At 46.8% G+C, this 21,887-nt stretch overlaps 2 protein-coding genes across 2 annotated transcripts in view; one reads left to right on the plus strand and one right to left on the minus strand.

Moving 5' to 3' along the window:
* Window positions 1-21,887, minus strand: part of GRIN2A (glutamate ionotropic receptor NMDA type subunit 2A) — a gene marked incomplete at both ends in the record, with an annotated part of 384,572 nt that overhangs the window by 257,002 nt on the left and 105,683 nt on the right. The window lies entirely within an intron of this gene.
* LOC308440241 (glyceraldehyde-3-phosphate dehydrogenase-like) lies at window positions 20,110-20,805 on the plus strand (the record flags this gene model as incomplete). Its single annotated transcript, XM_080942272.1, has 1 exon — window positions 20,110-20,805. The coding sequence occupies one exon, from the start codon at window positions 20,110-20,112 to the stop codon at window positions 20,803-20,805; it is 696 nt and encodes a 231-aa protein (XP_080798398.1).

Genomic DNA, 21,887 nt, shown 5'->3' on the forward strand with positions numbered 1-21,887 from the left:
AGCCATGCAACCCTAACATACACGCAGGTGACATACTGCAGATTATTCAGGCTCTAAGACTGGTGCTTCAGTCTCTGCGAGCCCCTATAGGCCCTGTGTAGTTGATTGTGGGCCAGACTCTCCTGGTGTCGTCTTCCACCCCTCTGGCTTCCACAATCTTTCCTCCTCCTCTTCCATGGGATTTCAATCCCAACCCCACCCAGGGCCATGCTTCCCAGAAAACCAGGGAGGACAGCTCAGCAATTTTAGCAAAGGGCCTGGCTTTGTAAAACAAGCACTGTGCATAGTAACTAAACTCTGCCACTACAGCATGAAAATAAAATCATCCTTATATGTTCTATAAGCAAATGGGTATGACAGTTGCAGTGGCTTGAATATGGTTGGCCCAGAGAGTGGCACCATTAGGAGGTGTGGCCTTGTTAAAGTGAATGTGGTCTTGTTGGAGAAAGTGTGTCACTGTGAGGGTGGGCTTAGAGACCCTCCTTCTAGCTTCCTAGAAACAGTCTTCTCCTAGTGGTCTTCAGATCAAGATGTAGAACTCTCAGCTCCTCTGGTGCAGGGCCTGCCTGGATGCTGCCATGTTCCCACCTTGATGATAATGGACTGACCCCCTGAACCTGTAAGCCAGCCCCAATTAAATGTCCTTTATAAGAGTTGCCTTGGTCATGGTGTCTGTTCACAACAGTAAAACCCTAACTAAGCCAACTATGTTCCAATATACCTTTATTATAAAAGCAAACAATGGTCCAGTTTCACCTAAGGATCATCTGGGACCATTCCTGCATCACTGTTGTCCCTGTTAATATTAGGGTAGGCAAATAAAATTGGAAAATGGATTCCACCTCTCTCTGATGGTCCCCAGACATGCACTAGTGGTATCTCACTATTGAAACCCAACTTTCTCCTCTCCAAAGCTGGAGCAGGCCATAAGCCCCGCCCACAGGTTGAAAAGTCTGTGGGAAAGCAAAGGAAGAATTTTTATAAGGAACACAGTACCTCCCCAGCCCCGTCACACATTCCCCCGTGGCTGCGCTCATGTAAATGCAAATGGAAAACAGTACCTTTGAAAGAGAACAGAAATGGTGAATAAAACATTACATGGAGGAGCCTGACACAGCACTTAGAAGTTAATGCCCCAACAGTTATTTTGGGGGATCAGGCATATGTTTCTCCTCATCTGCAATTAAAAATGTCCCCTGCCTTATTCATGCAGTAGCTGCAGAGCACCACCAATTAAACGGGGACTCAACGGAGGCCACAGCAGCCTGGAAGCTTGTAGCAGGTGATGGGATAGAAGCCTGGACTACGGGCAGGCCGCACGGGCACGGAGAGGAAGCGGTCGCTTTCAGAGGCTCCGAGTCATCTTATGTTCTTCGGGAGATCTTCTGTTTTTGAAATCATTAAATGTTACACAATGACATGTCTCTCATCACTCAATATGGCTGTCAGTTCTGGCAGAAAATGTAATAGACACATGCTCAGTTCCCCTCCTCTGTGCCAGACGCAATGTAACTGCTTTGGCAGCATATGTACAGCCTGGGTACCGCCTCCTCCTGATTCAGCCATGTGCTCAGGCCTTGGCCACTGCTGTGGTGAGGGGGAGTCCTCACCACATAGGAGAGATTGCTCTGGAGATCCACACATCCCAGGAAGGTCTACACAAGGACCAAGCATTTAGCAGATGGGAAGGTTTGTCCTGTTGGTATATTCTATTTGCTTTGGGTCTTGTTATTTTGTGCTTTTGCACTGAAGAATGAGAAAGATGTCTCTCGAACTGAGACTCTAGCCCAGCAGCAGGGCACCTGACTAACCTGAGGCCCAAAGTGCAATTCCCAGCACTGAAGGTAAAAAAATAAATACCAAATAATTAAATAAACGCAACTCCCCTTCCTTTCTTTTCTCTCTTTGTGTTTGTTCCTGTGTTTGAGTCAGGTGTCACATAGTCCAAGATACATTCAAATGATTTGACTATTTCATCCTCCTGCCTCCGCCTCCTGTGTGCTGGGATTACAGGTAGTGCCCCACCATGCTATTGTAGGCAATGCTGGGAGTGGGAATCCCTGTGATCCAGGATGCCTAGGAAGAGCACTGTCCCCACTACACCCACCCTCAGCTCCTTTCTCCTCACCTTAGTCCACCCTGCTTCCTTGCTCAGTCTCTGCTTTTTTGGCTGTGAGTCATTAACACAGAAACAGAAGTACAGGGTATTCACTGATCCACTGAGCAAACAGTACCCACATCTACCATGTTTAAGTCTTTGGTATACAGTGACATGGAATTACTTTTATCCAAGTGCTTACATGCTAGTGGGTGAAAATAAGTAAAGCATCCCTACTCTCTCTGTTCTCTCTCTCTCTCTCTCTCCCTCCCTCCCTCCCTCCCTCCCTCCATCTCTCCCTCCCTCCCTCCCTCCCTCTCTCTCTCTCTCTCTCTCTCTCTCTCTCTCTCTCTGTCTGACTCTCTCTCTCTCTCGCTCTCTCTCTCTCTCTCTCTCTCTCTCTCTCTCTCTCTTTCACACACACACACACACACACACACACACACACACACACACAGTTTGGGTCACCCATGCTGTGCTATCTGCTGATGTAAAGTAACAACAGGCTAGGAAGCTGGTTCAGTGGATAGGAGCATTTGCTCTGCAAACAAAAACTGAGTTCAGACAACCAGCATCTATAGAAAAAGCTTGATGTGTGTGTGTGTGTGTGTGTGTGTGTGTGTGTGTGTGTGTGTGTGTGCGCACTTGTAATCCTGGTGCTTGGAGTGTGGGGTTCAGGGGAGTCAGGATCATTGCTGGAGCTCTCTGGCCTGTTAGTCTAGAGAAAAACAAAGAGTTTCCAGATTCAGTAACAATAGTTTGTCTTCAGTTAGCAAGAGAGAGAAATAAAAGACAACACTTAATGTCCTCTCCTGGCTTCCACATAAATGAGCACAGGAGGCACACCCCTGCAGGAACATACCTACACACATACACACCCACACACATACCCATGCACACATGCACACCACACACATGGACATACACACACACATACAGACATACACACATGTACACCACACGAATGCACACAACACAGCCACACATGCTCAAACACAAACCAATAACTGATATTAGTATAGCAATAATGCTAAGAAAGGAAGCCAGGAAGGGATCCAAACTTGAGAGTGTCATGGGAGGAGCCCAAGATTAGAAAAGAGGAACATGGGGTGAGGTGTCTCGGTGGCTAACAGTGCTTGCTGCACTTCCAGGACCCAGCTTCCAGCACCATGACAGCTCACAACCACGTGCAGTCCAGTTCCAGGGAATGCAGCCCCCATTTCTAGACAGCTTTGGTATGTACACAGTGCAGCACATACAAATGCACCTAAAAATTAAAATAAGTTAAAAAAGAAAGAAAGGAGAACCACGGAATTTTCCCATCCTGTTCATGTTGGTCCCCACTACATGGTCTTTTGATCTCCTGTTGACTTTTGAATAGAGGAGAAATCTTCAATGGCCTTTTAGATCTGCTTGTTACTTCCCTCCCCCCACCCATCCATACCCCACACACACTGACTTCCTGGCTGTTTCCAACATCAGCCTCTGCACCCAGCGCAGTACCTGAAGTACCCCAGAACCCACTTCCAGCTATCCACATGGCTGTCTGCTCCCCTCAACACTGCCCAGTTCTGGAGCCTTCCCTATACACATGCTGGCGTCTTCCAGCTCATTTCTCTTGATGATGTCAGCCTTGTTTTCTTCCAGGCACAGACACCTGACAGGCCTGCAGCCCCTCACTTGCTGGTCTCTCTGTTGTCGGTGTCACTCTGAGATAATGTTCAGAGCCTTGTCATTGGCCACTGTGTTCCCTGTGCCCAGCCTGTTCCCTGTGCAGACAGCTGGTGATCACTGGTCTCTGCAGAATGACATCAGCTCTCAGCATCTATGACCTGTTGCTCACTCTCTTCCTCTCCAGATGATCTCCCGTTTGGCCGCCAGTGGGTACTTCCGAGCATGGAATCTGATATTCCGCCGCCCCCACCCTGGATTAAGTCTTCACGGTGTCTGGGTGCTCTTTACATAAAGTATAGGCTCTAGCATAGGGCTTAGTCAGTAAGCACTTGCCTTGCAAGCAGGAGGACCTGAGTTCTACCACCAGCACACAAAATGAGCTCCAAGTGCATTGCCTCAGGGTTGTAACCTCAGTGCTGGGGAGACAGACCAACCGGTGGCCAGACTAATTGGTGAGCTCCAAGACAAACGTTCGAATGCTTGTGTGTGTGTGTTTGTGTGTGGTGTGTGTGTGTGTGTGTGTGTGTGTGTGTGTGGTGTGTGTGTGTGTATGTGTGTGTGTGTGTGTGTGGTGTGTATGTGTTCACACATGCAGGTACATGTGTGCCCACACATGGGAGCACACACACACACAAACACCAGGAACTACAAGACTGTGGGGCAGAAGCTTTAAGGCCTTGGAAAGGAGAAAATGAGAGGATGGCTGGACTAGGAATAAAGTCTCGTGTTTTCCCTTAGATGGAATAGAGAACTACGTGTGTATATGATGAGGTGAAAGTAAAGAAGGCATAGGCAAGAGGAAGAGGAGATGGGTGAATGTGAGCAAGGCACAATGAGATGCACATAGAAAATATAGTGAACCCCATTGCTCTGCTTACTAACCACAACAATTAATAATGGGACACGAAAGTCTGGCTGTGGAGATCGTTCAGATGGTAACATGCTTGTCTCGCAAGTATCAGAACCTGAGTTTGAATCCCCAACGCTCCCTACATAAAACCAGGCACAGTGGCGTGTGCCTGTAACTCCAGCTCTGTGAAGGAGAGGACAAGGAGATGCCTAGGGCTCTGGCTCAGCGAGAGACCCTGTCTCAAAGCAGCAAAATGCAGAAGGACAGAGGAAGACACTAGTCGTGAGCCTCTACATGTATACAGGCTTATACCTACACATACAAACATACATGTGCAAATAAAGAACTCAATGATCATGACCCTCCAATGAGTGGCTGTGGCTTTTCTGGGTTAATGGCAACTGTATCCTAAAGAAGCAGGAGCCCACATGACAAATTATGACAGTAGTCAGTGACTATTGACACGCTATACAGATAGTGACCGTCTGAATGTTCTACTCCATACAGCTGCCTCATCACATGACTCTGAAATGTCTCAGCAAAACTTGGATCCAAATCTCCCCTCTACAGAGTTTTTTAACAGACTTTCCTACTATGAAAAGTCAGGATGTCGTCGGATCCTCTAACAAAACCACCAGCCTGAGAACTTCCTGGATGCCCAGCAAAGTTTTACCTAACTTATCATGTTCCTTCCTCATAATTATCCCCATCATCCCCATTTCACAGATGAGGAGACTGAGGAATGACTGAGAAAGAGGATGCTCCGTCATAGAAGAGGGGCCAGAAAGGTTTCAATGGTGTCATCTGGACTGTACACCGCCATTGAACTCATGAACTCATGACAACTGTCATGGAGAGCACAAGACCTGCACAGAGTCAAGACAGTCAACTCTGGCAAGGAAAAAAGGGGGGGGGGAACTTCATAAGGGAGTAGGGGAGAGGGGAGAAGGGGGAGGGAAAGGCTTCATGAGACTCATACCTACCTGAGGAATATAGGTGGTGGGTGTCCACTGATGGCAAGTGTCATTTTTCTTTCATGATATGGCAGTGGTCCTGTGCCCATGTCCATACAGACAGCACTAGCTGGCCCCGGGGTATCAGGGAAGTGGCAGAAGATGTGGGGAGGGTGGGGAGGAGTTGAGGAGAAGATCGGGGTTGGATATGATTTAATGCATCATATTTGTGTTGAAAGTGGCCAGGGTTGATTTTAAGAAGGCGTTCCAATAGGTGCACAACTAGAAAGAGGGTTCGGGGGGGTGACCCGAGCGCAGGAGGCAGGCCGTGCTCTGAGCAGAGACGCGACAGTGAGAAACTTGACAGATGGCAAGGGCGGAAAAGGAAGCACAGGCAAATTTCATCACCTGACCTCCCCGCTGCTGAGGAGGCTCTGCGCAAGGCTCTGTGGGAAGAGCCTTTTCCCTTGGCAGGGACCCTTAGGAAGACCCTAGTCTAACACCATGCAAGCCTCCCAACACCCCAGACTCCCTCTAATCTGCAACTGTGGGTAAGTTTGCCCAGTACTCCTAGACAAGATTTCACCTTTCTCCAAGTGCAGTTCTCTGCTTTTCTCATGTGTGCAGACCTCCACCTGCCACTCCAGCCAAGAGCCAAAACCCAATTTTGTCTTCACTTGCTAAATGAGGTCTTATCTCATACATGTCTGCTGAGAGCCATGTAAGGCTTCTTTTTTTTTTCAGACAGGCCCAAGTTCATTCACTTATGCGTTCATTCTGCCATAATTGATCTATTAACAAGTGTTATAGAGCCCTACCTATTCTATAGCCCTGTGCTGCGCATTCGGGGCACCCAGATGAAGCCAGGACCTTAAATCCTGGTGGGGAAAACAGACATAAAGACACGTACGTCCGTCTAGAAGGAGGAGACGTCAGAATATAGGCCATGCTGTGATGGGCATATGCTGGGAGAAAGTAGGAGCATGAGAAGGGGTAGGTGGGCAGTCCCCCAGAGAGCTATGCCTTTAAGCAGGCTTTATAACCCTCCAAGCCTCAGTTTCCAGATGCACAAAAGGGATGGGAATCTACTGTATACACGGAGTGTTGACATTGAGCCACACTGCTGCTGAACCCAGGTGCCAAACAAGGGTGGATGAACGCACGCTTGTGTGGTCCAAAAGTGGGAACAGTGGTGTGACCGCATGTGCTCCATCAAAGCACAGCTGCTGCTGGCCCACTCTGGTCCCATTCCCTCAGACATAATCTCCTGGGCATGAACTACAGCGGAGGACCAGTGCCTATCTGGGTCTCAGCCACCCTCTGTGGGAAACACAGATGAGAACACAGCCCATCTCCTGCCTGTGAGTCACTGAGAAATGTCACTCAAGGCGTATGGACCCCATTTCTCATCAGCTCCTCCTGATGTCCAATCCAAACAAACTGGCAAAACCCAGTGACCGTGTGGCCCTGTAGGAAGAGTGCAGACCATGGCAAAAGTGGGCATCTTCTTCAGCCCAGGTCACCAGGAGAGCTGAGGTTAGTAGTATAAGCAGACAGAAAGGTCTGTGTTCCATCTGATACAGTCTTATGATCTCAGAGACAGAGACTGTCTATGCCTTGAGGCTGGGTCAGCAACTACAGGGAATTCAGCAAAATGGGTCAAGACTAGCTCAAATCCAGGGAGAACAAACTAGATGGCTATTGTATGAACCAAAAGCAAAGGAGTTACTTGTCTAGGGAGACACAGGCATATCGACACAGCGCCTTGCTGGCTCTTAGAACCCTTAAAGATTTCCAAAGTTTAGCTTTCTCCTGTGATTACGGTGACACCTTCCCCTTCCCTGGTCTCTGAAAACCACAGAGAGCTTGAAACCTACACTGGGATAAAGTGATGGAGAGAGGCATGTAGAGGTCTGCGCCTGTGATCCCAGCCCTTGGGAGGGGATGCAAAGGGACTGGGAGTTCAAGGTTACACAGTCAACATACCAAGGTCAAGGCCAGACTGAGCTACATGAGACCCTGTGAAAAGAAAGAGAGGAAATGGGGAGGTAGGAAGAGGGAAGGAGGGGAGAGAGGGAGGAAGGGGAAGAGGAAGGGGAAGAAGGGGAGAGGGAGGGGGAGAAGGACAGAGATGAGGGAATGCAAGGGGAGAAGAGAAGAGGAGACAGGTGGGGGGAGGAAGGGGAAGAAAGGGGAGGGGAAGAGAGGGGAGGGGAAGGGAGGGAAAAGGTATTCATTGGTTGGCTGGCTAGAAGCACGGTAACAGATTCCATGAATGAGAAGCGCACACCACATACAGAGATGCCCTCTCCTAGAACAGTCATCCTGAACGTGCTCGCTGGCTCTGTGCTATATGAACACAGCCTGACTGCCAAATGCTTCACGCCAGATGACATCCCTACCCCCCTTCCTTGCCACGGCCTTCTCCTTAGCTTTCTGTGAAAACCCTACTCAACTTCTAGGCATGTCTCTGGGCTCAGCTCCATCAGGACGGCTCCCCTCTCATTACACTCAGCATGTGGACTCTCCCCAGCAAAGACCGAGTGTGGAAGGCATGGCCTCCAGCTAGCGACCCAACAGGGAGGTGAAGGAAATGTTGGGAGCTGAGCTCAGGTCAGAGGAAGCAGGCCTCTGCTGTCCCCTAAGGATCTGGGAACCTTGTCCCTTCCTCCTGGCTTCTCTGATCTGCCACACATCTCCACCACAATGATGACTGAGATGAACCAAAGAATACCCTCCCAGCCTTAAATCATTTTTTCTAGGGTGTTTGCCAAAGCCCTGGAGACTGGCTAGCATGCCTGCCTTCTCGAAGGTCTTACACACCCTAAGCTAGTGCCTCTCACGCTAAAACTCATACTGGCATTGCCAAGATTTTCTCGGTCAGGAAATCTTGGGGAAACTTGGGGCTCTGTGTTCCTAGGGCATGTTTGATGCTGCTAGTCCTGGGAACATGTTCAGGGACTACTGCACTTGGGGTCCATGGACTTCTGCCTGCTGCTTCCAGGGAAAGAGGGTAACTAAGAGATCATCTGCTGCAAGCACTCCCTCTCTTGAATCACTGAGGTCAACGGTCCCTCTGAACTGTGAATGTTACCAGACCTGACCACTTGTGTAGTAAATGGGACACCACTACCTTAGCAATCTGAACAAAAGAAATGCATTGTCTTAACAGTTCTGGAGGCCACAGTCAAGGTCTTGGGAGGTCAGTTTCTAATGGAGAGACTAGAGGATGGTCTATCCCAAGCCTCTCTCTACGCTGTGACCTGTAGACAGCTTCATTATTTATTCTGTAACAAAAACAACAGTTGACTCACACACCTGCAATGCCAGCAGTTAGCCATCAAGAGAGTTCCCAGGAATCTGAGGCCAGTCTGGACTACAGGACAAGACCCTGCCTCAAAAATCAAAATAGGGTTGAAGAGATATCACTATAAGCCTCAGGTGTAAAACACTTGCCCAGCATGTAGTTGACAGTTAAATAGATGGATGGATAGATGGATGGATGGATAGATAGATAGATAGATAGATAGATAGATAGATAGATAGATAGATGGATAGGTGGATAGATAGATAGATGGATAGGTGGATAGATGGATAGATAGATAGATTGATGAATGAATAAATAGACAGAAGAAAGGCACATAAACAGATATAGAGATATGAAACAAATATATTGGCATCTCTGCCCATCATACTTTCTATGTGCATGCCTTTCCAATGTTTTCCTTTTAAAATGGATAAAATCACTTTGGTAGGCCGCTTCTAAACACCCTGTCTATAAACAAGGTCACATTCTGAAGTGCCAGGGGCTGGGACTTTGGCACATGTTTTTGAGGGTGACATAAGTCAACGCATGACATCCCTTTATTCCAGGAAGGAGACGCTATATGGAGTTAACAACCATTTGTCTCCATGACCTGTCATCTAAGCGAATGTCACATCACCAACTCAAGCATCACAATTTGAGCTCCTGGAGAATTCTGCTTAGGTTAGCAAAAGTGAGCTGCTCAACTCCTTACGCAACACACCGATCTGGCTGGTGATTTAAATAATAAGAGGGCATCGCCTAGGTGGCCTTCCCTGTCCTTCTGGAAAGATAGAAAGGATCCTGTCCTATGCGTTGAGTTAACTGACCTGAATCTTTCTCTCTGCTCACATGTAACAAGAGGTCCCAACATGCAATCTGCCCAGCTCTGTCATCTTTCCCTACTTGGCTACACAGCAGCCAAATGACCTTTAGAAAAAGGGTGTTGCTCCTCTACTGATCTCTGGCCAAGTCTAAGAGCAACTCAAGGGTATCCCTGTATCTGGAGCCAGTGACTTCCCCGCCCCTCCTAAGACTTCCACAGCCCTGCAGTCCTCCTAGACAGACCCTGATGCTCACAACTGCTTTCAGCCCATGTCCCCTGGAAGACCCTCCTCTGCCACTCATGCTATAAGGCAAGACACTGTAACTGGACTTTTAAAAAGAAAACAAAATAAGATTACATTTTATCAAAGTTCTAGAGGTAAAAAGTCCAAAGTCAATGTGCCAGTAGGTGTGGTCTCTGGTGAGGGCCCACTTCCTGGTTCAGAACTGGAACCTGCTTGTAGTGTGTGCACTTGTGAAGTGGAGGAATGGGGGACTTCTCAGTCCCATTTGTCCCCTGACCTAATTGCCTCCCATGGCCCCTGCTCCTAACATTGCAAACATGAGGCTTAAGGCAAATGCAGAGAGGGGAAGGATGGATGGTTTTACCCTTCACAGACAGCGCTCCATCTCTAGTAGGGCCAGCACTTACCAAACACAGCCAGGCAGACACCAGAGAGCTGAGAGGCAGGTCTTTAACATGGAACCTATCTTGTGGAAGACTTGGAAGCACCTCTGGCCTCCCCAAAGGCAAATCCCACCCAAACCTGCTAAACTTCAGCAAATATCCCTCACCTAGATAACTCTAGCCAGTCCTTTAAACACCAAGGGGAGAGTCTCCTCCTCCAGGAAGCACCCCTGCTCCTCTGGGCCTGGCCTCTCTCAGAGTCTGTTCACTGTTATTTTCCCCAGTTTTCCAGACTCGGGCTGGAGATGTGCCTGGTTCTGGCCTATAGGCCTGGAGTAAACATAGCATCTATCCTGTAAGGAAAAGTTTGCTAATATCGTGTCTGCTGACTGACTACAACACTCAAGTGGATAGAAGTGAAAAGCATATGGTCCTAACCACCAGACCTCGATGTATTTGCTCTGACTCTTCAACTTGCTATAGGTAGATATACCCCCAGAGCAGGAGTCAGTAGGGCTGGAGGCTGTTCCAAACCCTGAGAGCTCCCTTGTTTGTATGCGCCCCCCCACACAATGTGTCTTTGTAAACCTCATTCGGAGTTTTTTTCAGAACTCATTCTAAAAGATGGCTTTGTGTGTGTTTGATGTTGATTGTTTTATATGTGTTAAACACATCTAAAAAAAAAAAAACACGCATTTTGAAGCTTCTCCCCCTAGAGGCAAGAACAGAGAGAGTGTGGCTGCCTAAGGCTGCACCACAGAACAGAGGGCAGCAGCCTGGGATGCAGGAAGCCATGGAGATGCAGGGTAGGGCTCATGGAGGACATCCTTCAGCACTTCCTCTGAAGACCGCTGCTGGCAGCAGAAACTACCCTCTTGTCTACAGAGGTGAAGCCAGAGACATTTATACTATACTCACAAAAATCCTCACACACACACACACTCACACACACACTCACACATACACACTCACACACACTCTCTCTCACACACACTCACACATACTCACACACTCACACACACACACACTCACACACTCACACACACACATACTCACACACTCTCATACACACTCACACACACACACATACTCACACACTCTCACACACACTCACACATACACACACACATACTCACACACTCACACACACACACTCACACACTCACACACACACATACTCACACACTCACACACACACTCACACATACACACTCACACACACTCTCTCTCACACACACTCACACAGCAATCCACAGCACACATATTCACAAGTATGAATCTCCAAACACACACAAGTGCATCAGTACTGTGCACCCATATCACGCTCAACCCCCCCACTCACAGCACACACACGCCACTTCCAACCACAAAACCACATTTTAAAAAAATTGGTTAACACACCACACCGCAGGTAAACCATAGACACAGACATAAGCACACATTGGTCACCCATCTGCCTCTTGTTCTTTTTATATCTGCCTCAACAAGACATGGCAGAGGCCAAGGAGCAGCTGTGGGGGAACCTGCAATGTGGGGAGACACACGTGTGGGGGGACAAATGTACAGAGGATTCTGATTTGGGTTCGAGTACAGAGGGACTGGCTGGCCCTGCGCTGCTCAGGTTGGGACATCCGGTTCTGCAGGAGCTGCCTCTGCCTGGAATCTTCCCTTTAACCTCAAGCTTTGCTCTGAGCTTCCCGTGAGCCCTCCTCATCTGCTTCTACCTGAGCCAAAACCGCTTTCTCTCACTAAGCAGGAGCCGCTGGCTACCCGAGCGGTGCTAATTAACAGCAAAGAAAGACTCTTACCACCTTCACCATAAGGAAAAAGAAATGAAAGTTTGGGCCTCCCTTCTTCAAAGCAGCCCCAGTATCATAAGCTAGCTTTTAACCAGCTAATTCATCCAACAACCCAGAACAATTTCATTAGACAAAAGGCACAATGCAGAGTAGGAATTCCAGGGGGAAGGGACACAAAGTAAATCTTAATAAAATTTGAATCATATTTCCCATGTCTTGGGTGGGGTGTAGGCCTGATAATTAAGGAGAATCTGCTGTAAAGGTTCAATAAAATGACAAATTCTTTTGTGAAGAGATTATTCATTCTCTGTGCCTGTTCCCTGAAGCTAAATTGTTATATAAAAGCCTCACTTTGAACAAGCCAGGAGAGTTCCTTTAGGCAGGATGCTGGTCCCAAGTTCTTTGAAATGCAAGAAGCTCTTCAGTGAGAGCTCTGGTGGGGACCCTTAGCAGGCTTTGGTCTCAGAAGGGTCACTTCCTGTAGTATCTCCAGGCTTGTTTTTTCAACAGTCCCATGAGGATCATAGAGCCCATATCCAGGAACACTAAAGGAGTAAACCTAATATAGGTATAGTGCCTGGCACACACTAGGTGTTCAATAAATGCTCACCAACACTGTTTCGATGAGTGTGTACCACTAGCATTCCAATTACTGGGATTAAATACCCTGATCAAAAGCAACTTTGGGGAGAAAGTGTTTATCAGGCTTACAGTGTGGAACTCACACAGCTGGAGCTTGAGATAGCTGATTACAACCACAGTCAAAGGCAGAGACAAATGAGTGTACCCATGCTGCCTACTTGCTCACTTCCATCTAGTTTTCTCCTATCTTATAGAATTCAGAATTCCCTGCCTAGGGAATGGTGCCACCCACAATGGGCTGGGTCACCCTACATCAGTTATCAAGACAATCCTCCACAGGCATGCTGTGCTTGCTGTCTTCCTATCAGCTTTCAATTTGACACAGCTATAGTCATCTGACAGAAAAACACCTTCTAAGATCTGGCTGTACAGCATTTCGTAATTAGTGACATGAAAGGGTACAACCCATTGTGGGCGGGGCCACCACTAAGATGGTGATCTCTGGTGCTTTAAGAAATCGGGTGCAAGTCATGAGTTGCAAGCCAGTTTACAGCGCTCGCCCATGGCTTTATGGGTTCCTGCCTCCAGGTTCCTGCCCTGTGTGAGTTCCTACCCTGAGTACTTTTGAGGATGAAGTTTTATATGGAGATATGAGTGAAATAAACCCTTTTCTTTCCTGAGTTGCCTTTGGCCATGATGTTTCAACACAGTAATAGAAATCTGAATTATGCATGCCCTTATGTCAATGTGATCTACGTAATTCCTCAAGACTCTCAAATGATTCTCGGTTGTGCTGAGTTGACAGTTAAAATTGAACATCACACCAACTGTATGTGTAAACCTAACCCACTCTACAGAGGACAACATACCTGAGGAAGCATGTACATGAACATGCTAACTGGAAGGCCATTTCCTCCTACACAGTTGCCTCTCAGCCCTTGGTCTCTATCTCTGTCTCCATCATCCATCTGGTGAAACAGTCCCAGTGTATATCCACTCTTCTGTGTCACAACCCCATGGGTCCCTTCCTGACTCTTCGTTGGAACAAGAGAGACAGGGAAGAACACCAGGAAGAGAGCCGGGGCCTGGGGAGGAGGGTTTGGAAACACCATCGCCTTGGATGTTGTATGGTGATTACATGCAAGGAGTCACAGTGTCTGTGGTTTCCTGCACAAGACCAGCACAAGATAGGGCTAGGCAGTTAATGACCCCTGGGGAAGGGATGGGTGGTCGCCCATGCTCTAGAGAATAGTTCCCTCTTGCAAATAAGCCTAACTAAACTCAGTGGGTCACGAGAAAGGCATAGAAGCAGGAAGGGGAAGCTGGGAAGAAGAGAGGGATCGTCTGGAGTGAGAGTGGCTGGGAGAGCGTGAGAGAGCACATAAGATCAAAACATTAAACACATGGTGAAATTGTCACAGGATACTCTGAAAGCCTCCTGAGACTCACTTAGGAAGGCAGTCGGCAACAGCAAGACCAAACCTTCCCTACCGGTTCCTTTCGTGTTGGGGAGCTAAGCATTCCAGCCTTGCAAAGCCCTGCGGGTCTGCTGTGATTTCCACCTGTCACTACTGAAGGTCCAGTTCTCACTATCCTGCAAAGACACCACCAAACTTCAATTATCTCCCTCCCCGGAAACCTTCTGCAGCCGCGGCTCCAGTGTAGGATCCCTGCCTGGGATCCCCCAAGTACCGACAGCTGAAACCCCACAGTGTGCTGCTAATTCGGCCCCAAGTCACAGAGTCTAACAAAATGGGGGCACTCCACACACCTTCGCTGACCGTCCACCGATGGGGAGGGACTCTTACATTCCCAAATTAAATCTCTTCATTACTGCCACCACAGTATTCTGCGGCTGTCTTTAGTACAAGGGCGATCTTTCTGCTTTTACACTAGACCACTTGAAAAGTACACAGGAAATCCAGAGCGTCACAGAATCACACGAACTACCCTAACCGTCAGTGGGGACAGACACTTGGTAAACGTTGATCTAGGAAAGTGAAATAGCTTTGCAGATAAAGGTGCTTGCTGCCAAGACTAACACCTGAATCCGATCCCCAAGACCCACATGGGAAAAGGAGAGAACCAAGGAGGCGAGAGTTGCTGAAGGAAGGCAATGAATAAGAACAGGCTGGGAAGATCGCTCTGCGTTTGCGAGCACTTGCTTCCGCATCGGGATCTCTGGTGCCCTCTTCTGGCTCCCATGGGTACCTGCATGTACTTAGTGCACATACAGATATGCAGGTAGACACACATACATATAAATTTAAAAGTAATTTAAATTATACAACATACATGTATTAAAGTGTACCAATAAAATAATTTCTTTGCATCTTAACCAAAAATTAAATAAACAAAATAATGCTCTGAGCCAACATTGCTTGCATTCATGAACTGGGCCAAGCTAGGGATGGCCCTTGTACATCAGACAGTTTTCCTCAGTTCCTTGCTTGGATCACTCATCTCGAACCTGACTCGGAGTTGTTTATTATTATTATTATTATTATTATTATTATTATTATTATTATTATCATCATCATCATCATCATCATCATTATTATTATTATTATTATTATTATTATTATATTTGCCCTAGAAAAATGTAATCCAGGGATTCAAAAAATACCACGAGGTATTGATAAGACTCGTGAGAAAACGTCTTCCTTCTCCAATGGTTGCCAACAGCCCACAGCTAGTTCACAAACTTATGCACATCAGCCTCCACGTCAGACCCCCTCCAGCAGGTCTGCAGTGCTCAGCTGTGTAAAGACTGAGCTTCACCATCAATTAATCCCGAGTGGTCTTCTGCCAGAGTGACGTCTTAACCCCAGTGTCTGGCGGCAAGCCCCATGGAGATCAGAAATGCCAGACTGAGTCAGACCGATGGCCCGTTCAGGCTGCGGCTCTGTCTGACAGCAAAAGGCTGCGTGTGTCTCCTGTGACCTCAAGATCCTAATAGCATGCAGAGTCCTTTTACGGCAGACTCTCTTGGAGCTCCACACAATGTCTGTGTCCCTGGCGTGCTGATGGTGTCCCCGGTTTTTTTGTGTGTCTGTGCCTCTCTGGTAAAGTCTGGGACTAAGTCCTGGCCTTGTGTTGACTTCTGCACATTGGAATGTAGCAATCAGAGCCTCAGATATTGTGGACTGGATGATTCTCTGCTGCAAAGGCTGTCCTAGACACTGGAGAAGATCTTGCAGCATCCAAGTCTCTGCATGGAGATTCTTGTGGCACCCACCACACACCCCAGTTTTGAAAGTCAAGAATAGCCTTAGACATTGCCCCTGAGGATAAAGGGAGGTGATGTTACCCCTTGCTGAAAAATCACTGCTCCAAGCAAAGACAGCAGCCTTAGTTAGTGACTTGGGGGTGAACATGTGATCCCATTTGGACCAATGAGATGTGAATGCATACTATCTTACTAGAATGCCTTGAATCTGTGGCTATGGAATGTAGTAATCAGCAACTTTGAGAGTTAACTAAGGAAAAGGTATAAGAAATTGAGAAAATTGGTCTATTTAAGCCACGGCTCCCTACACTGGATGGTTTTTATTGTCTATTTGACACAGAACAAAAGAAGAAATCGTAATTGAGGAACTGCCTCTATTGAATTGGCCTGTGGACATGTCCATGGGCATTTTCTTGATTGCTAATTGGTGAGGAAGGGCTCCGCCCTGCCCTCTGTAAGCGGTGCCTCATGTAAGATTATCCTCGCTGAAAACACTGCTGGAGATGCTAAGGATGGCCAAACACATTTGTTCTCTATTCTCCAGGCGCTGGCTTTCTTATATAAGAAAGCTTTTCTATGCCATAGGCTTACCACAAGCATCATCTGAGTTAACGGCAATAGATTTAAATCTACATTTGGATCTGAATCTAACTTCAGTCCCCACTATCCTGTGGCCCTTACCAGCCCAATGTCAGTCTCTTCATGCAGAAGAAAGGGTGAGGAGAAAAAAGAGGAAAGGAAAGAAAGGTGAGCCCATATTCCTGGGTCATTCTTCAGCTAAAGTAATGTAACGCCCAGAAAAGACCTAACAAAATGCCCAGCCTTCCTGTATTTCTCCATGAATGCTGTACCCACCCCCCCCCCCATGAGAGAGAGAGGTTTTTATTTGTTTATTACTTTATTTATTACTTTATTTCTTCCACCCACCTGGGTTGTCAGCCGGCTCCTTTAGGAATGAGTCATCTCCTGGTCCCCTTTATTGTGTTCTCGGTTCAAAGCTTGCTTTCTGGTTTTTCACAGTAGGCTCTGTTAACCTGCTTTAGTTGATGTTTTTCAGACGCGAGCATAACACCAGACTTGGACATTGTTGTGTCCCACCTGTCTCACCGTATGTTCTCTTGCCACTTTAGCAACATCAGCTTGACTTCCGCTCGCATCCTGGTCAGAGCATCCCTCTGGGACGATGTGTGAGAGACAGAACTGCCTAGGGATGCTCCTCGTCACCCTGGGATGGACTTCAGGGAGTGAACCTTTCACTCATCCACGCCAACAGGTAGTGTGACTGTCTCAGCTCCCTGCCACGCTGGCACTGGCTAGCTAACTCTCATGTATGTGTTTATTGTGATGCTGAGAGGACCCCTTTGCATCTCAACAATTCACCAACTGTTATCTGGCCTTGTAACACACTCCTCAGTGGCAGCCTTCTTCTCTCAATATCCCTGCTCCCCTCACTGGCCAGTATCTGGGGTAAATCTGCCCTCAATCTGCTACGGGGGTCTGTTTACAGAGAAATCCAACCATATCCCTCTCTCTTCTTGGCAGTGGATCTTCCAAACACAATTTTGTGATCTTGGACAAATTCTTAAACTCTCTGATGCTCAGTCTGATTTATGTAAAGAGTAGCTAATAATGAGTCTCTAAAAAGCAAAGCCCTGAATTAATAATAATGTTGATATTAATGATAAATTAATAATATAATTAATAAATCAATAAAAAATACTAATAGTCCTTGCTATCTAATCCCAAATGGCCTTCCCTAAAAAATTATAAGTGTAAGTAACACTAAGTGGGCTCAGTAGATTATGTGTGTATGTGTGTGTGTTTAACTATAGTTATAAAAGAAGAAGAGGTTGTGAATCTAATATGAAGAATGGCAGAAGCTGGAAAGGGAAGGTTAGAAATGATGTAAATATTCTACATAAAATCATCAAGGAATAAAGACTTTAAAAAGAGATAATAACTTCACAAATAGCAAATATGTGCAATTATCACCTGCTAAATAATATTTGCTTTGCAAGGACAAGACTCAGTCAATGATTATCTAAGATTTAAATATTTAATATAAACTATTCACAATGTGATTGACACCTTGACCATGTCACAGAAGTGCTTGTGTTTTAAATTCCCTGTCTCCCTAGAAGGCAAGTCAAGTTTCCAGCCTTGGACTGCTACTCCCCAGACTAATCAGGAACTGAAGAATCTGATTTCCTAAAATGGCCAACAGCAAGATGGAAGTTCCTCCCACTTTCCCAGAGCACAGATTTTCTGCTGTATTGGGGGTACATATGTGACACTCTTTTCCTCAAACTGCCTGGATTCCTGACCCTGAAGAAACACTCAGGCATGTCTGCAGAGCTCTGCGGCTGCTGAAGAGTCCCTTCAGTCCTGGGAATGGCAGAGGTATCAGCATCCCCAGCTGCCAATGCGAGTCAGTCCCAGCTCTGTATAAATGGGCACTACCCAGGCTGCACGCCCTCAAGACCACCCCTTCATGTGTCGGCAGCTTCAGACTCCTGACAGCTTCTCTGTGTGTCCCTTCCATCTGCCTCTGCTCTATACATCCCTGTGTCCTCACAGCTCTGCTACACTACAGCCAGGATCTCAGTGCAAGACCAGAGCCATTTTCTAGAGGCCCCCTTGCTTCTGATCTGGAGGAAGGAGAAGGAACAAAACCATCTGATTATTGCAACACAGACATACTCTTCCACCTGCTCTGAGCCATTTCCGCTCTGGCTGTTGGTACCTGGAAAGAACCCCGGAGGAAAGGGAAAACCCCAACAGTGTTTTCTTTACCCTGTTATGTCACAGTCTGCAGTGAAAAACTCATCCAAGCTTTAGAGAGCCTCTGGGTAAGGGTCCTTTGAGTTCCATTCATGAAAATGTTGAAAGAGGATGAGAAGGCTCAGTGGGTAAAGGCCTTTCCACTGACAAGGTGAGTTCAGACCCTGGGGCCCCACACTGTACAAGGAGACAGCCAATAGCTTTAAGTTTTCCTCTGCCTATTTTCCCCTCATACATACTGTGGCAAGTGCCCCCCCACACACACATAAACACATGCATACACATGCACACAAGCACACATACAAGCACTAATTTAAGCTAAGCTTTTTTCCTTATGAACACAGACTGACAATGAACAGATAAGTGTCTGCTTATTTTGACTTGTCTGCTGCTTTCCCTTTGAGAGCTGTGCTCTATCCACAGACTATGCAAAGCCAATGCATTGCTTGCCTTGGAATCTCCTCTCAGCCTGCGCAACTCCGTGTTCTAATGGACTGCGCCTCCCAGCTCCCTCTCTTCCTGTGTCTTTGTGACTCCATCCCTCCGTCACTTCTGATACTGGACGTGACTTGTGTGTTTACCCGTCTATATTGAAAACAATTAAGTTGTATGTGGCTAGAGCATCATCTGATTCACATTTGCCAAGTGCACATATAAATAAATAACACCCCTGGGATCATGCCCAAAGTGCAGTGGAGAAGTCACTCTGTCCCCACCTCCATATGTATACTCATGTTGTTCTACCTGACAGGCAAAATAATGGTCCTCAAAGATGCCTGTCCTGTGTCCTAATACCAAAAACCCATGTGTGTGCACTACCTTATAGGACAAAGAAAATGGTACCAATATAGTTTTAGAAAAAAAAAAAAAAAAAGCATTCCCAGACAAAAACATTGCTTTCATGAAAATATCTATCCAGGATAACTCAGAATAAACACTGAGAAAAAAATAAGAATTGACAATGCTTTCAAATATCAATACACAGAAAACATAGAAATTCCGGCTCTCTCCTCCTCCCTGTTCTACAGACAGCCACATCTTCTCATGCAGTGCCAGCCTTGTCCCTTAGGCAAGATGGTGAAGGTCGGTGTGAACAGATTTGGCCTCATTGGGCACCTAGTTACCAGGGCTGCCTTCTGCTCAGGACCTGGCAAAGTAGAGATTGTCGCCATCAACGACCCCTTCATTGGCCTCAACTACATGGTCTACATGTTCCAGAATGACTCTACCCACGGCAAATTCAATGGCACAGTCAAGGCTAAGAATGGGAAGCTTGTCATCAATGGGAAGCCCATCACCACCTTCCAGGAGCAAGATCCCACTAACATCAAATGGGCTGATGCTGGTGCTGAGTATGTTGTGGAGTCTACTGGTGTTTTCATCACCATGGAGAAGGCTGGAGCCCACTTGAGGGGTAGAGCCATAAGGGTCATCATCGCTGCCCCTTTGGCCAATGCCGCCATGTTTGTGATGGGTCTGAACCATGAGAAATATGACAACTCACTCAAGATTGTCAGCAGTGCATCCTGCACCACCAACTGCTTAGCCCCCCTGGCTAAGGTCATCCATGACAACTTTGGCATCATGGAAGGGCTCATGACCACAGTCCATGCCATCACTGCCACTCAGAAGACTGTGGATGGCCCCTCTGGAAAGCTGTGGCATGATGGCCATGAGGCAGCCCAGAACATCACCCCTGCATCCACTGGTGCTGCCAAGGCTGTGGGCAAGGTCATCCCAGACGTAAATGGGAAACTCACTGGCATGGCTTTCCATGTTCCTACCCCCAATGTATCTGTTGTGGATCTGACATGTCACCTGGAGAAGCCTGCCAAGTTTGATGACATCAAGAAGGTGGTGAAGCAGGCAGCCAAGGGCCCACTAAAGGGCATCCTGGGCTACACTGAAGACCAGGTTGTCTCCTGTGACTTCAACAGCAACTCCCACTCTTCCACCTTTGATGCTGGAGCTGGCATTGCTCTCAAGGACAACTTTGTGAAGCTCATTTCCTGGTATGACAATGAATACGGCTACAGCAACAGGGTGGTGGACCTCATGGCCTACATGGCCTCTAAGGAGTAAGAGACTCTGGACCACCCACCCCCCAGCAAGGACACTGAGAGCAAGAGAGAGGCCCTCAGTTGCTCAGGAGTCCCCATCCCAACTCAGCCCCTAACACTGAGCATCTCCCTCACAATTTCCATCTCAGACCCCGATAGTAATAAGTGCCTAGGGAGCCCCTCTTGAATACCAACAATAAAGTTCTGCTACACCCACAAATAAAAGAAAAGAAAACAATAATTCCCTCAGGTATTTCTTACCAAATGTTAATTGGCTGTATGTCACTAAATCTACAATTAATTAATTAATAATAGATTGAGAGGTGACTGTGTGAAATGTATATCTAAAGATTTAGGAACAAAGAAGTTATTATAAAGAGATGTGGGTTTATCCTTAAAGGAGCAAAAGCCTCAGTAGATAGTATTGTCCATGTAAAGGACACCTGGCAGAAAGAAGGAAGAACTCACTGGGACAAAGTGTAGCCCAGCACTAAGACATCACATGAGACACACTGGTAACTGTGAGGCAGTGCTGGGACCTCCCATCAGTAACGCTTAAGAAACGTCCCCTGCATGAAGACTAGGCACATTTCACTCCCTACTTCACAATGCGTGCAAAGTGTGTTCCAAGTGGGTCAATATCTAAAGGTCAAAGGTTAAAGGTGTCATCTTCTGTTATTAGGTTAGAAAGTGTTTTTTTTCCAAGAATCAAAGTCCATTCAGAAAACTTTCTGATGAATAACTGTCTTATAAAGGTTCCTTAAGATGTATTCTTATTTCCAATAATACATACATGTGACATATGCTACATGTGTTCAGGTATCCACAGATCCCCAGAGGCTGGAATGCATGCAGACAGAGACATATACAGGAAGACACATACAGAATGAAAATAAAAATGTTTTTAATCTAAAAATAAAAGTAATTGTTTTAATTTAAAAGTAAAAATCCCAAGACACCAATGCAAGGTCTTTCTGGGTTCTAAGGCAAAGCACATTGCTCAGCCCCTGGTTGGCCATTTCCTGTGCTGAGGGAGAGGGTTGACAGGCTTCACCAGCATCTTTATTTATATTCTAAAAATCTGAAATAAATGTGGCAAAAAAT

This window comes from Micromys minutus (assembly GCF_963924665.1).
Source record: "Micromys minutus genome assembly, chromosome: 31".
Lineage (NCBI taxonomy): Eukaryota > Metazoa > Chordata > Mammalia > Rodentia > Muridae > Micromys > Micromys minutus.